Raw genomic sequence first — 16,499 nt, forward strand, 5'->3', positions numbered from 1 at the left:
AAACGAAGCAAGGAGTATGGTACAAGGAACTGTTTTTCAGATCTGAGGGAATAGTACTTTTGCAGATCGAAGGTAAGATTTTTTTTAATTATTTTTTTAATCTAGGTTTTATCATTAGCGATGTAGTTATATTTGGGATAAGTAGAGACCGGCATTGGCCGGGCGGGGTTGGTGCCTAACACCTTCCAACCCCGTAACATGATCCCCGGATTCAGATTTCTATAGTAGACTAGTTCTTTTTTATCCATTGTAGGGTCAATTTGGTTCCTAGACCATAATAACTAGGTGGCGACTCTCAAACCTCAAGGGTCAAAAGCGGATCCGCGCACCCCGCGGATCGAGGGCGCTTTCACTTACAAGTTTCAATCTTAACCTTCGATTTCTGATCATATAAAAGCAACAGTTCTAATTCATCAATCCAACAGATCGCATGAAGAGGAGGTCTATAGTCAAGACCGTCTCTCAAACTAATCAAATATAATAAACTGATCAACAATTAAATCACCACTTGAGTACATCATTGTTTGATCGAGAGATCACAACTTGATAAATTGTCAAGATCATATCATTGATCGCACTTATATATATGAAGAGTCATGAATGCTTATATCACACAACCATGTACAACATTTATAGGTAAAAAATGGTTTTAACAAAAACCATCTTTGGAAAGATGATTCTTGTGCACTAGAAAGAGAAGTCGATTCTATTTGAAACGAAAATCCGATAGGGTTTGTATGTTAGCATGGATATACATAGAGTTGTCAATGGACCAAAATGGGCTTTTTTAAGCAAAAAAATTGGGCACTAACTCATTTATTATCAGGTCGAGCATAGTAGACAAAATCTTAGTCCAAGCCCGATCCACTTCGACTTACATTTGGGCCATTTGCGGGCCGGGCAAAATTCATTTTCAAAGACATTGCAAAGGTAAGAGGATCATTATTAATTTATAATAAAACTACTATATATTGTATTTAATATATTATAGCGGCCTGAGCCACCCACTAAGCCTATATTCAAAATTCAAACACGACCCTTTTAGTAAACGGGCTTTACCCGGTTGACCCGATAACTAAATGGATTTAATAACTAAACCCAAATCCGATTCATAATGCGTCAGGTCGGATTAGGTCAAAAACCAGCCCATTGACAACTCTAGATATACATGTTGGTTGCAAAGGTTGGGTAAGGTTGCTTTGGCCAAAATTGAGTTGATGATTATAAATTATAAAAAGTATGGAATGATATGAAAGGACTATGATATCCTTGACTTGTCAATGGTATTTCTTTTGGCATTGATACACAGAGAGAACTGGTGACATGTAGAAAGTATGTCAACTTGTGAAAGGGTGAGATGAGACTATAAGAATCACATAAGATGTAGTTGTTGTGGAATGTGAAGCTATGAGAGTGAGATTGAGTTAGAGGTAGCTTAAGTAAGGTGAGCTTGATATTCTGCCTCATTTAGTTGATAACTATTTAGACGTGGTCGTGTAGAGGAATAGTGAGCTGAAAGAGTCATGAGCCCAACCCCTCCTTGTATAGAGTCCACAAGGCATTCAAGTTGTCCTCACAATATAATTCAAGTTTTATTTTACCCAATGTGTATTTGGAGTTGTAAAATCACATATATTCTATTGGAGAGATTTCGTGATAATTATCATTGTATGGTCAAATTCCTTTCTTTAAGAATCGTGATAATCTAACTACCCTATCGACTATTCTGACGTGATAAGTTTGGGAATCGTAGATCTGTGCTTCTTAGGATACACGACTATCTTTAAGAAAGTTCATATTATTCTACATAGAATCGGGATTTTCTGATGCCTCCTCTAACATATGCCCCTTGATGTGGTATGGGTTAGAACCATATATCTTTTTCCTTGAGACCCACAACTGCACATCCTAATAAAATATATGCAGTTGTGTATCCTAATGGAAAAAGATCTATGGTTCTTGCACATGCTACATCAAGGGGCATATGTTAGAGGGGGGCATCAGAAAATCATTACCCTTCCACATATTGTGAATGGCATTGATGAAATTTTGTGTCACAAAGATCTAGCAAAGCAATTGAAGAATTTTTTTTTTTTGTTTCCGTGGCAATCCATTTAAATAAGAATTCAAGATATGTGGTGCATATGTTCCTAGCATCGGCCACTATGATCCTTGTGATTCACACTAACAAATCTTGAAGACCATCCAACCATTAATACTTTATGAGCATGTAGCCACATAATCCACCGTCGGAAGGTCTAGAGAGATATAGCCCAAAATTGTCACATGGAACTCTATTTTGAGCCCACCGATCAATTTGCTAGTGTTTGATAGTTAAGCTAATCGATGATTTTCTTGCACTGCAATTGAGTATTTTCATCAACCCTAATTCATTCTTAATGAATCATGATGAAAAAACCCAAATCAAATACATGGAATAATGCATCTATGTGGCCCTTTGTGATTGGTGAACAGCTGAACAGCTAAAAAAAGAAAACAGCGAAAAGTACACTGTAGCACAACTGTAGTACAAAAGAAAATTCGTTCCAGCGAGGGAACGGCGTTGGTACATGGTAGGACGCGGCGATATTTGACCCAGAAAACTGACGCAGTCCTTGGACTTTGGAGTTTGGACTATGGACCATGGCAACGCAAAGAATAAATAAGAGAGACAAAGTTGAAAGTCAAAATAACTATCACTCAAACATGAGATCATCAAAAATGATGCACGTAACCCACATCTAATTGATCAAAGCCAATCTGGTCAACTATAAATATTGATAATCATCTTCAACTATTTATAAAGCATGAACAGACTCCACGTGTCAATATAAGATATATGTATTCATGATTAATGACTTAGTTTACTTCCAAATAAATAAATAAATAAAACCTCCACGTTTTTAGTGGGTATTTGAAAATACCCTTGGCATGATTCCCTTGACTACGGTTTCCTGTTTAGACTGAATACAAATGACCTAAGTGCCCTCATCTTCTACAAAACTCTTCATATGAAGGGATATTTTGATCCTTACCAACTTGATCTTGTTGACCCTATCGGAAAAAATGCAAGAACCATTTCACGAAGTATGTGTGCAGATAACCCAAAGTCTCGATAATTGATTATTGGTCTTCCAGTAAAAAAAAAAAACGTCAATGTGATATGTAAAAAGTAGATTCAATTATACTTGAAAATTTTCTTTTCAAAATCAGTCATTATCAACATTGTAGGTAAGAGCTTTAATTTAAAATTTTATCTACAACTTTAAAATCTCAAAAACAATATTGGATTTTCTTAATGAAGTAAAGTATCGTAGAATTTTAGATAAAAATATCAAGGATTTCTTATCAGGAAGTAAGGCGAGGTCGAAGATGAGATTAAATGCATCAAGAATAATTAATCATAAAAGTCGAAGAGACTGGCTTTAGAGTTTTTATTTTTATTTTTTTTTGGGTTTAGGTTGAAGATGATAGTATTTAGGTTATTTTTCATTAGTCTATGAAAGAAGACCAAGGTCAAGGGGCATTTGAAAACATAGGTAGTTAAAATATATAATTATTTACGAAAAGAAAACGTGTAGGGTATGTCTAAATCAACCCCCGAAAAAGAAAGAAAGAGAGAGGCAAGTGGGTTGGTTTATTGGCTTTGGCTATAAAGTCTTATCTCCTGAGTTCTTGTTCTCAAGCAATTCTTTCTCTCTTCCCCATTTCATGGGCTCCAATCTTTGGGATATTTTCTAATTTCTATTATTCTTTTTTGTTCAATCATTCATCCCTGGTTTCTCTTTCTCTTCTTCTCTTAAAAAAAAAAAAAAATTAGGGAAAGAGAGAGAGAGAGAGATGGGGAAATATGTGGAGATATTGGATGTTGGAGTGAGAATCGTGGCTAGATTCCATGCACACTGCCCACAAACGTGTCGATTGTACTATCATCCTCCTTCGAACCATGAAGTCTATCCGCACAACCAAGAACAAGCTCCTCCTCCTCCTCCTCCTCATACAAGTGGAAGCTATAATCAGATGCAGAGTGAGAGAAGTAGTAGTTGCGGAATTGGAGCTTCTAGAGTGATTGATACTAGAGATTTAATTATTTTCTCTCTTGTTTGAATCAAATTGCAAATCCCTCCTCAATTCATTTGAAAGAGATTTCCATTGTTTGTTTACACAAATTTTTATGAGAAAGTAATTATTATTGTTTCAACTTTATGTGATTTGATGACTTGGTTTTTCCATTTTTGAATGTATGGTCATTTTTTATTACTCGCCATGATTCCTGATGGTTGAATCACCTAGGCTTGATTGGTGATTCATAAACTCTGTTTCCATAATCTCTATGATAGTTCGTGGTCTATGATCTACTTATTCAACTCCTGGAGCAGGGGATAAGCATCTTTGGAATCCGGGCAGTGAATCTGTTAAACATGGAGAGCTGCTATTGGCACCCCGGCCTTTACTTATGGCACTCCAATTTCTTAAATTATTTATCAACCCCCTTAACCATGGTTTTAAAACTCGATTTTGTGTCTCGTCCATGTCTGATACCAAGTTGATTTGGATGATACATCTCGTCTTGTTTCGTTTCAACATTGAGACAATGATTTTTAATCATTTAAAAAATCTGAAAATTTTGATGAAGAAGATGAAGTTTTTCATCCTATCTGAACTCAATCCTTTTGTTCTATGGTTCACTTGGTTAAGAAGATGAACAAAACTCGATTTGAAGGTGAAAATGATAGGATTTCAATCATGAAAACAAGTAAAATTAGTTCGTCTTGGATATCTCAGATAAAAAATTTTATATCTTGGACGAGATTCCGTAAAATCAAAAGATTTTATCCATCCGTCTCATCTATGCCTAGGATATGGAGACAACTCAGATTATATATCTCGATCTCGAACGAGTTTGAAATCATACCCCTAACTTATAGATTAAAAACACACTCTTCAAAGATTATAAAGGTTTATTTTAACTCATATTCTCAACCTTACAAAACATTATAACATTGGTTTAAATCAAACAATTTCCTTAGGTGTTTTCAATTATGATTGGATTTGCATAAAATCTTAAACCAAAAAATCTAACACTGAGACAGTTTGACACCCCAACTTTTTTACTTATTCTCAATCTTTTACTTTTTTTCGCTTTCTAATTAGGATGTAATAAGTAAAAGTTGGTTGCCAATAACAGCTCTCTAAAAATATTATGGTGTTATGCTGTTGAATTAACACAGCTATATGTGTGGCAGTTTGTCTTGATTTAACAGTTTTAAAAGCCTTACAGCAAATCCTGTCTCGTCTGTCTGCTAGAAATTTGTTTCTTGATTTTAATGTTTAATTTGATCTTCATCGATGAAACAGCTGGTAGTATTAAATATGCCGAATTAGCTAAATACAGTTGGCAAATATTTTCTCCAAGTGGTAGCTAGTCTGTCAATGGGTGGGTTTGGGGTCCTAACCTGTTTTTCTTTGGGTTTAAGTTGATGTGCCTCTTACTTTGAAGTTTGAACTTAATTAATAAAAAAGATGATTAAAAATATTTCATTCGATAATTTTTATAGGAAAATAATTATTTTTTCAATTTTATTTGTGTATACGAAAATTATCCAATCAAATACGAATGTGTTTTCGTTAACTTTTAATTTTTTTATTTAAATTCTAATTAAATTTTTATATATAAAAAAACATGCATCCAAGTATATATCTATAGGATCTTAATAATCTGACTACCCCATATGGTACACTCAATCAACTCTCTTGATGTAACAAATTCGAGAACCTGGATCTATACATTTCGAGGCGTATAGATCCACGGGTCCTGAACGTCACGAGAGTCAATTGAGTGTGCCATGTGGGATAATCAAATTATCATGATTCTATATCTATATAATAAAATACAATTGTAGGTCTTACTCCAATTACATATATCGAGGATAAAACGTTCCCTCTGACTAAAGTTTTGGAGTGGGTCTACACGATCCATTACATTCCTCTTAATCCCCTTCAATTTTATTGTTTTTCATCTCCTCCCATCTTTCCTATCTTTTTTTCAATAATACCTCATCTAACTTTATTATCTTTTCTCTTTTACCTCCTCCCGATAAAAAAAATGTATATATTATAAATATATGTTTGCAATATTATAAACATTGTTTCGACTGAAGCAGATCGGTTGCAAACCAACGAGCCAATTGATGCCCATGTTTGCAATATAATTTTTTTTTTTAAAATGCTGCTAGTATTTTCTCTGAATCATGAGTAAAAGGAATGCACATATATAAATAATTTATATTACCACACTAACATTTTATTATGGCACATCATTTAAGTTTATTTTATTAAAAATTTATTAAGCCAACAAAACTTATTTCTCGAATCTTACTTTGCCTCTCTCATTCTTCCCTAGCTCTCTTTCTCTCCAACTATTCTTCCTTCTATCTAGATTCCTTTCATTTGTATTTGTAACTTTAGGAGTAATTCTTACATTACTAATCCATCGTCCATGTGCTCTTTCGAGATTTGTGTAGGTTTCCTTTTTCTAGTTAGGTACCTTAGGAATCAAATTGGAACCGACCTATTAACACTCACTGGTCCCTTCTTCTGCCCTTATGGTGGGTATTTATTTATTTATTTTGCTTTGCAAGTAAGAGTGGTTAGTAGTCAATATGAATGTGAGTTCAATGAGGTATCAAACGCTCTATGTGCACTTACCAACTTAGCTAAGTTGGTACCTACCTTTGTGATGATTCATGAGAAAACATATGATCTCGACAGTGTAAACATGAAATCCAACGGTTGAACTTTACATTTATCCAGATAACACAAATCTTGAGGATACTTACATCAAGTATTAAATCTCAACCACTAGATGATTGGGCTCATGTGTTATATAAATATAATGTTCTGGCGGGGATACATGACCTCATAAAAAAGGTTTAGTAATTTTTCTTTCATTCTAGAATGGTTGGTAGGCACACCCACCACCCAATGCACCCACACCACAAGCAAACGTTTTTAGGGTCAACTTTGACAAGCATGTGGTAACTCTTAGAAAAGGTTTAATTTGATGTCAAATTCTTTACCTATTCTAGATGTATTGCCACATGTGACGTTGATGTGGTCAACTAAACCCCTTTAAAATTTTGGACTAGCCCTCTTCTTTATGAATATTTGAGATACCTGTAAGTTTTTAAATTGGAGACAAGCCCTCTGACCTAGGTCTTGTCTTATAGATTCATAAGAGATGATTTATAATAAAAAAAAAAAAGTAAAGGTGGGTTCTACTAAAATTTTACTGTTTCAAAGTCACGCCCGTATCACTAGGCCCAATTTATGATTAGAGTTGGGAGCTAGACGAGTCAAGAATGTGATGAATTCTTGGGATATCTGACGTATAGTTTTTAAGAATCCAATTAACTTACGAAATTTTCTGACGTAGTCAACCCCTACCTTCATGACTGACCTTTTCTTCCCTCTATTTGGTGCCAATGATGATGAAAGGTGTGAGAAACTCAAAGACACGCCCCTCCATGTTCTGGGAAATATTAGAGATACCCCTGTTTATTCGAATTGATGACATGCCACCCTCTCCCTCCCCTCTTGACCTAGGTCTTCTTTCTGAGATTAATAGAAATAACCTAAATGCCCTCATCTGCATCCTCTAAAGCACTTTCATTTTCTCTCAAAACTAGTCTATCTTTCAACTTGTATTTTACACTCCTTTTCAACCTTCAAAATGGGTGTGTGTACACGTATGGCTCTTTGGGTAAATATTTCAAAATAATGGTTGGGTCAATAATTGTTGCTTCATACATGACACCATTTTTGGTGCTTTTCCTAAATTCTAGTGTTCACATCATATATCATGTATATAGACCCAATTTAGAACTGATTCAAATCTTGTCGGGTCCATACTTTGGAGTTCAAACTCGTCTCACATTTTTCTTTCACAAGTCAATAAATCCAAACCCACATATTTAATGTGTGAAATTAACAGTAATTTGAATTTGAAAACCAGAATATTTAATGATCGGTTTCTTTAAAGAAATTCCAATAATAGTTGTACACTTATAAAATTAAGGAAGAATTGAACTTATTGATCCGATGTGATGGACTGAGGCACGCGTTCAACATGATGTCCAAAGTAGATTATTTGTTTCCTCTAATTTACAACATTATTGAGAATTGTCCAAACATCCACTTAGCAGGATTCAATAGTCTAGGAATTCAAGGAAGGACACATGAGATTAAATAGAGAAGGGACCCCCGCCCTGTGACCTCAACCCGAATGGACTCAACTTGGTGTGGAATGCATGCGTGCTCGTGTGGTTACGATGGTTCTAGGAGTACTTCAACTCGAAAGAACAATACTACATTAACCACATGAACTTCCTTCACTTGTTCCATGTGAGACCAAAGATATTTCACAAAATAACAAATTACAAGGCATTACCAACTAAGCCTTTTCGAGTGTTAATAAAATGTATACAACTACTATATAAAACTTACGTAGTTCAACTTCTTTTTTTCCTACAAGACACGCACACAAACCATTAAAAAGATTAAATGGCAAGGAAGTTGAGAACATTGGAGTTGTTTCTTTGAATGTAAGATATATTACAATAAAAAAAGAACAGCCCAGAACAGGTAAGGGCATGGAACAAACAAACAAACACCAAAGAAACAAGATTGGCAACTACCTAGTACCCGCCCTTTATTTATTTAGATAACTTGCACCTAAGAAGACTCAGAAACTAATCAAATTTTTCTCCTTCGCACATTCGACAGTTTCCTTGAGGCTCACCTCCAGAGGAATGAAATCAATGCCCAAACCTTTTGCTCTCTCAATGGATACCTGATATGTGGGAACAAAGGGCTTGTCATCTGCACACCTGCCATGAAAAAAACAACACAATTTACATGTGTTTTCTAAGAACTAATTTTGTGTTCATTAGTGAATCAAGTACTTAATATAAAAGTAAACTATCAGGAGAGTCATTGGTGTTGCTATGGAATCTAATATAAATGATGGAAACTTACTTTTCAGGAAACTGAAGAGCAGGATAAAGGTTGCGTAAAATCTTCACAAGCTCTGAATAGTGAGCAACTCTCTCAGCTAGACAGTATCTTCCACTCGCTGAAGGAATCTCAAATGCCAGAACGTGTGCATTGGCAACATCTTTAACATTAACCCATCCATAAGTTGCATTGGGAAATGTATTTCCTACGTAGCAAATGAAAACTTCAGACACATTGCATGAATAAGGACACAAATCTTATAAAAAAATAATCCTAAAAGCATTGCATGAAGTAGTCCACTAAATGTTGAGTTATAGGCACTAATTATTTATGGAATTCAAAAAAGAGTTCATGCCACTTATATCATATTTACTCATTAAGATGAAAAATAAATTGATCTTCAAGTAGAGGGGAAATCTACATTAACCTTAATAATAAATCAAAACATACCATTTATTAAGTTTATAACATCCCCTGCACTTGTGTTAACCGTTGGTTGTAAAAGCGGACCAATTACCATCGATGGATTTATTACTACCATATCAATCCCATTCTCTTTCACAAATTTCCAAGCAGCTTCTTCAGCCAAGGTCTTTGAAACTACATACCAAAGCTGATAGAAACTAAAGAAATCGTCAGTCGTTTATGAAAAAAGTTATGGTTTTGTATGGATATAATCTTCTTATCATCATTTTCCAAAGAAATAACAAAATGGGCATATCTACCATACCTTCAATTCCTTACAAAACTCCGGATCAGAAAACCAACTCTCATCAACTAACACTTCTGGAGTTCGAGGTTTCCTTTTGTAGGCAACTGCAGCCATGGATGAAGTTAAGACCACTCTTTTAACAGATGGAGTTTTTGCACAAGAACTAAGAACATTAAGAGTTCCTTTCAATGCAGGGTCAATAAATTCAGCCTGAAATATGGAAAGTGGAGACTTGTTAGAACAGTCAAGAATGCTTCACATGTAGCCATGGTATTAAATTCAGACACTTTTCTACAAAATTTACTGAAAATATTTTCATCTCCATAGGTCTCGATAAGAAATTCCACAAACGTTTTTTTTGGTTTATATTTAGGTGGAAATCAAATGTTGTGGCCTACTAGGAGCATTCTTACTGCTAAGTACAGGCCTAAGTGAGAAGGCACTTAGGGTATGTTTGATTGAATGGAAAATCAAAATCCATGGAAAAATGGTGGAGGAAAAATAGAATGGAAAAATTAAATCCCTTGTTTGATCCTTCTTTGGAAATGATAAGAAGGAAAAAAAAGTAGAAAAAGAAGAAGAAGAGGAGGAAGAAGAGGGGGGAGGGACGTGGTGGTGGTGGTGGCGGAGGTAAGTGAGGAAGAAGATGACGAGGAAGAAGAGGGGAGAACATGGTGGTGGTGGTGGCGGTGAGGGAAGGAGAAGGAGGAGAAGAAGAAGAAGAAGAGAGAGAGAGAGAGAGAGAGAGAGAGAGAAGGTGGCTGGAGATGGTGATGACAGCAACGCCGAGGTTAGTGTGATGGTGGCTATGGTGGTGGCGGTGATGGTAGGGAAGAAGAAGATATGAGTGAGGAAGAAGAAGATGATATTTGGGGATGAAAAATATGGATGGATTTTACTTTCCCACCCATATGGGTGGGAAAGTGAAATCTAAGTTTTGGTGGATTTTTTGATTGTGGTGGAAAATCAATTTGGTTCGGTTCTTCGTTCATGCCTTATAAGAACCAAACCAAACCTAGAATCGAATCCTTATATTGATAAAATTATAAAATAAATATTATTAATCTATTTAACAACATTGGATAGATTAATGACGTTTTTTTGGATGGATGGGATTGATGACTTACTTTAATTGATGAAAAAACTATTGACTAATTTTTTTGAATGGATACGTTAATGATTTTTTATTATTGATGGATAGATAAATGACTCATTATATGAGATTTCATATTCATATCTATTTATTTTTACTAAAAATATGTTGATTCAATTAGGTTTTCAAGATATTGGCAATCCATAGAACCAAACAGACCTTAGCTCGGTTTGGGTTGGTTTGATTCTATGGCAATTTGGTTCGGTTCTGATTTGGCGTCAAACCGAACCAAGTTGCACCCCTGTTATGTCGTCCTGAACACGGTCAAAACAGCAGGGGAGCCAGAAACAGTGTTTTGTCAACAGGTATCCAAACAAGCCAAGAAATGACAAGAAACCTCAAATGGTATAACCTTAAGAACCAAACCTACACAAGTTGGAGAGTGCAGAGAATCTTAAACAAGAAAAGAAGCATTTGTCCTTGCAAAAGAATTTCATAAAAGAAAGACAACAGACACAAGAAGAATCCTACAAATAATTTCCTTTACATGGCAATGCAATAATGACCAAATGGAGTAACTAAAAGACGTTCAAACATAAAAAAGAAGCATCAAAATCTTGATGCGAAGTCAAATCCAATGAACTTTATAACAAAAATCTATAACAAGCACAACAAAAGTAGAGTGGACCTGTGGATCTTTGACTCCATGATGATATGGAGACGCTGTATGAAAAACACCTTCACAGCCATCAACTATAGAATCAAAGGATCCTTCTTCCAATAAGTTTGCTTTAAAAAATTGAAGTCTCTCATTGGCTCCAGAAAGTGCACGTAAATGTTCGGTCTTCTTTGGATCATCTACAACATCAAAAGAACTAACTGATTAGCATCCTTAGTCTGGTAGAGCCCAGAGGTACACACATAGTATTAAATTTTGCCATATTTCAACAAAATATACTGAAATATTTCCATTTCCACAAGGTCTGACATGAAATTCTCACAATGATTCTGGAAGACAACGACGATTCAAAGGCATCAAAGTCTAGATTAGCATCAAATCCATGGCCACTTGATAGATTCAATAACCATTGAGGCCGATGGAAAGAATTTTGAGATTCTTAACCAAAATTCTGAACTGGGTATTCTCTTTCTTCATAGCCTAAATCAAAATTGTATTGGGTATGCGATGTAGAATGGCATAGAAGAAACATTAATCTGCCTATTACAGCTACTCATATTTGCTTTAATAACCATATGCAATATGTCATTACGATCCTTCCTGTTACAAACTTTAAATCAAATTTAGTTTTATGAGGGAAAATCTTGAGAAGGGTATAAGAACAGAATCAAAACCGTCACTTGAACCCACGATGAGTCAATATCAATTGAGTAGAAGAAAGTGGTAAAAATATTAGGACCCATTGCCATAATCAGTAATCACAATCCTGAATTTTTTGAGGTGACTTTTTTACTCAGTTTCGTTATTATCTCACCATCATCGAATATTGATGTGGCGATCTTGGGTTTTTATCTATTTATTATATGTTTAAGAGTGAATGCGGGTTTTTTGGGGGTGAACCTCTGTGGACGTAGCAAACTAGCTGAATTACATAAAATTGTGTTGTACTCTCTTTACTTCTGCTTAATTTGTGGATTCCTACAACAATCCTTCTGGTTACAAACTTTAGATCAAATTTAGGCTTATTAGATAAAATCCTTAAATGGGTATTTGACTTTGTTCCAGATTTGAATCCAAATTTGCACCAACTTACAAAAATGAAGGTGCACATCAGTGAATTAGTAAAGTCTGTGTGTGGTAATACCACATACCTGGGATCAAAAACTCATGTTCACACTTTAAACTATCAGATAAAAAAAAAAATGAAAAAAATCTAATTAAAGGTTATAAGAACAGAATCAAAACTGAGACTGTTGGTTATTGGGCGTTCATGTGGCCCATCTCATATTCACTTACACTAGGACTCCTCTAGGAGTTAGAGTCCTAGTGAGATTGAGTTCCTATTTGATTATGAAACTGCAATCTCATTATCTATTTATCCCTATAAATAAGAGTAAAGTCTGAGACACACCAAAAAAAATCTGAAATTCTCTCTCTTCCCACTCCTCTCTAAGTTCTGCAGGTTTCTGTGTTCTACTAGAAGACCCTAGGGTTCAAGGCGGGGAATCAGAGTGACTGCTTTAATAGAGTCAACGCAACAACGAGTGTTTGGACTTTTCGATCGATCCAACGTGACACGACTTTAGGTTTGGATCTCCGCCGCGTTTAACAGATACGCTCCCTTAATTCATAACAGAGACTTTTGAGAACCCACAAATACAATGAGTAGAAATCTAAATGAGAAGAAGAAACATTGAAATGGGTATGCTTTTGTTCCAAAATTGGACCTAAATTTATCATTTATCTAAGTTTATAAACTATTAAAAGTTAAGAACAGAATCAAAACCGAAACTTGAGAACCCAAAATGAATAAAAAACAAATGAGGAGAAATACAGACTTGGGTCACGAACAGAAGCTTTGACTGTGTACCCTTTCTCAAGAAGAAACTTGACCAACCATGAAGCTATGTAACCAGAAGCACCAGTCACGCAAACTACCTTCCCTCCTCCGCTCATTCTCACTCCTCTCTCTCTCTCTCTCTCTCGCTCTCTCTCTCTAACACTGGAAGTATATTTAAAGAGACTGAATTACAAAATCAGCACTCATTATAGTGAGATCAGACGTCATTGCATGCGAAACCCTCAGTTACCAAACTGATAAGTTAGGACGGTAATTTTAACGTACCCCTGAATCTTGGTGCATATTTGGAGATACACCTCTTTTATTTTTATAATTGATGAAAAGACCCATCGACCTTCATCTCTATCACAAAGAAAGTGAAATAAAAAAGAAAAGAGAAAATTACTCAATGAACCCTGAGACTTTTTTTTTTTCTTCTTCTAAATGTCACCTAATTTGTCCGATGATAATTTGATTGTCCGATTCATAAACATTTTTTCTTTCTTAATGCCCGCTTGTTCAACTTTCAATTGTTGGTCGAGGTCAATCTTTTACACCCATAAAGATCAATGATTAAAAGTTATCAATATCGATTTTGAATAGATTAAAAATAATTTAGCTTAGAGATTAAAAAAATTGAAGATGATGGATTTCTAGGATAAATTCATCTTCAATCGTAAGATTTTATTTCTCTTTCCTTTTTTTTTTTTTTTTTTTGAGAGGGGGGATGGGGGGGGGGGGGGGGGTTGATTTTCTTAAAGACATAGAATATGATGGATTGAAAATGAGATCGATTAGGTTAAAAACAGTCCCTCGGACGAAACCTATGTCAAGGGAGGCATATCATTAATTTGAAAATAAGGGGTATTTCTAATATTTATCAAATGAGGAGGTATATCTTAAAAAAAAATTGAGAAAAAATTGGGGAACCTAGGTCAAGGAGGGCAGTTGTCAGTTTGAAAACTCTGGTGGTATCTCTAAAATTTATACAAATGTTAAAAGGTATCTCTTTAAAAAGTCAAGAAAATTTTAGGGGAGCAGTTGCCCCCTCATGAGACTAAGCAAAGATGACAGAGTAACTCATGGTTCATAGAACTAAAAGAAAGACTACATGTAAAATTGAATCCAAAATCAAATTTACAAGGTAATCAAATCCACAACCTAGATTAAGGATCCCCCAAGGAGGGGACGTTAGGCTTTGAATGTACTCAAAATGATGTTTTGAAAAAAAAAAAAAAAAAAAGGGAGAGAATTCATGGAAATGTACAACATTTGAGTAATCTAGGCTGCCATTTGAGTGTTCACAAAATTTACTTAACTATAGAAAAAATTTCGAGTTCTTTTTATTTTTTGCTTTCGATTTCTTGCGAGACAATCACTTGTGCCATTAAAAAGATTAAATAATGCAGAAGTTGAGAACATCCAATAAGTTTTGATACATATATATTACAAAAAAGAAAGGAGCAAGATCGACAAGAACCTAGTACCCACTCTTTATTTAATTAGATAACTTGGACCGAAGAAAACTCTGAAACTAATAAAAAAATTCTTCGTCGAGCCTTCGATAGTTTCCTTGAGGCTCACCTCCAAAGGAATGAAGTCAATGCCCAAGCCTTTTGCCCTCTCAATGGATATCTGATACGATGGAAGAAAGGGTTTGTCGTCCACACCCCTACCATGAAGAAAAAAATATGCGTTATGTGCCTTTTCTAAGAACCAAATCTGTGTTCATTAGTGGATTAAGTACTTAATACAAAAGCGAACTATCAATAATCATTTGGGTTACTATGGAATATATTATAAATCTCTAAGTTACAAAATGGGTTTTGTAGGCTCCTAAAAAATGTTAATGTCTGATTGTTCTAATCTGTAAATTATGGTGTTGATCTTGTAAAACCTGGCAAGAGGGAACGCTTTAATGTACCATCCAGTATGAAAAGTTGAGCAAAAGAGAGTGGTTTGTCCCCTTTGCATATGCACTACTCTGGATTCTGGACATCTCAATTGGTTGGAAGTCACTTACAACTGAGAAAATAGGTTGATATACATTCATACATGAGACTCCCAGTATAAGCACCCATATTTATTTGATAAGTATAGCCAAGCACAGAGCTCTCATTGATAAAAAGAACTCCAATTCAGCTCATGTTGAATGGGCTCTTCCTGTTTTTTTATTTATTTATTATTATTAGTTAGGTCCACTACGCGATAAGCTAAGAGAAAATTGACTGAGATGTTTTGAACATGTTCAACGAAGGCCAATTGCAGCCCCAATAGAAGATATATTCTAGTGAAGATCCTAAAGGAGTGAGAGGAAGACTTAGAAGAACGCGGATAGAAATGGTGAAAGCAGATGTGGACACTCTCAATAACATAAGACTTGGATTTGGCCATAGAGGAAAGAAGGAATAAGATTTCTTCATTCGACTCCCAATCTTCCGGATAATACTTAAATGGGTGAAACCCGTGTCGAATATAGTCACTCTGTTGATTCTGGTGTAAAATTTTATAGTCACTCTCAATAACAAAAAACTTGACTTTGGACATAGTGGAATGAAGGAATATGATTTCTTTATTCGACTCCCTATCTTTGGGATAATAGCTAAATGGGAGAAACCCATGTCGAATATAGGCACTCTATTTGGAGTGAACCTTATCGGCACTCTTAATTATAGAAAACTTGGCTCTGGACATAGTGGAATGAAGGAACAAAATTTCTTTACCCGATCTCAAATCTTCCAAATAATGGCTAAATGGGTGAAACTGGTGTCGAATACACTTTACGGATGTAGACATCCCATTTTTGCCCAGACCGAGCCTGAAGGCACCAAAAGCCTTCCGAGAAAAGATTTGACTCGAATCGATTTTCTAATGATTGCAAGGGTCTCACGTGGAGCCAATAGACTAATGCATTATTTTATTTTATTTTGGCCTGGTATGGTTGTAAACAATAACTAAATATAATTTTTAGCTTAGTCATATATTACCATTAGCCAGAGTAATAAATTACACAATATGGTGATAACCAACGGTCATGCTTATTTTTTAGCCCGACCAAAGATTACCAATGGCCAAGAGAAAAGTTTAATTGGTATGGAGGTGACAAATAGCCAGAAGGGAATTTTGTACTGGCCGTTAGTCACCTAAGGCCAGTTCTGTT

General features: G+C 35.2%; 1 protein-coding gene across 1 annotated transcript; it reads right to left on the reverse strand.

Annotated features, from left to right (window-relative positions):
- Positions 1–8,544: 8,544 nt before the first annotated feature.
- On the reverse strand, positions 8,545–13,498 carry LOC147396892 (phenylacetaldehyde reductase-like). Its single transcript, XM_086452191.1, has 6 exons — positions 13,338–13,498; positions 11,509–11,678; positions 9,746–9,937; positions 9,466–9,628; positions 9,037–9,220; positions 8,545–8,888 (listed from the first exon to the last, which is right to left on the reverse strand). Exons 1-6 carry the CDS (start codon positions 13,453–13,455, stop codon positions 8,744–8,746), a joined length of 972 nt encoding a protein of 323 aa, XP_086308317.1. The 5' UTR covers positions 13,456–13,498; the 3' UTR covers positions 8,545–8,743.
- Between the last annotated feature and the right edge of the window lie 3,001 nt (positions 13,499–16,499).

This window comes from Akebia trifoliata, chromosome 8 (genome assembly GCF_017979445.1).
Source record: "Akebia trifoliata isolate Shusen 1 chromosome 8, ASM1797944v1, whole genome shotgun sequence".
Classification (NCBI taxonomy): domain Eukaryota; kingdom Viridiplantae; phylum Streptophyta; class Magnoliopsida; order Ranunculales; family Lardizabalaceae; genus Akebia; species Akebia trifoliata.

Excerpts from the sequence above, each read along its gene's own strand:
- LOC147396892 (XM_086452191.1), bottom strand. The coding sequence starts at position 13,455 with ATGAGCGGAGGAGGGAAGGTAGTTTGCGTGACTGGTGCTTCTGGTTAC. Across the intron at positions 9,629-9,745 it reads AGTTTTGTAAGGAATTGAAG|CTTTGGTATGTAGTTTCAAA; the intron begins GTATGGTAGATA and ends AGTTTCTATCAG. Across the intron at positions 8,889-9,036 it reads GCTCTTCAGTTTCCTGAAAA|GTGTGCAGATGACAAGCCCT; the intron begins GTAAGTTTCCAT and ends TTTTCATGGCAG.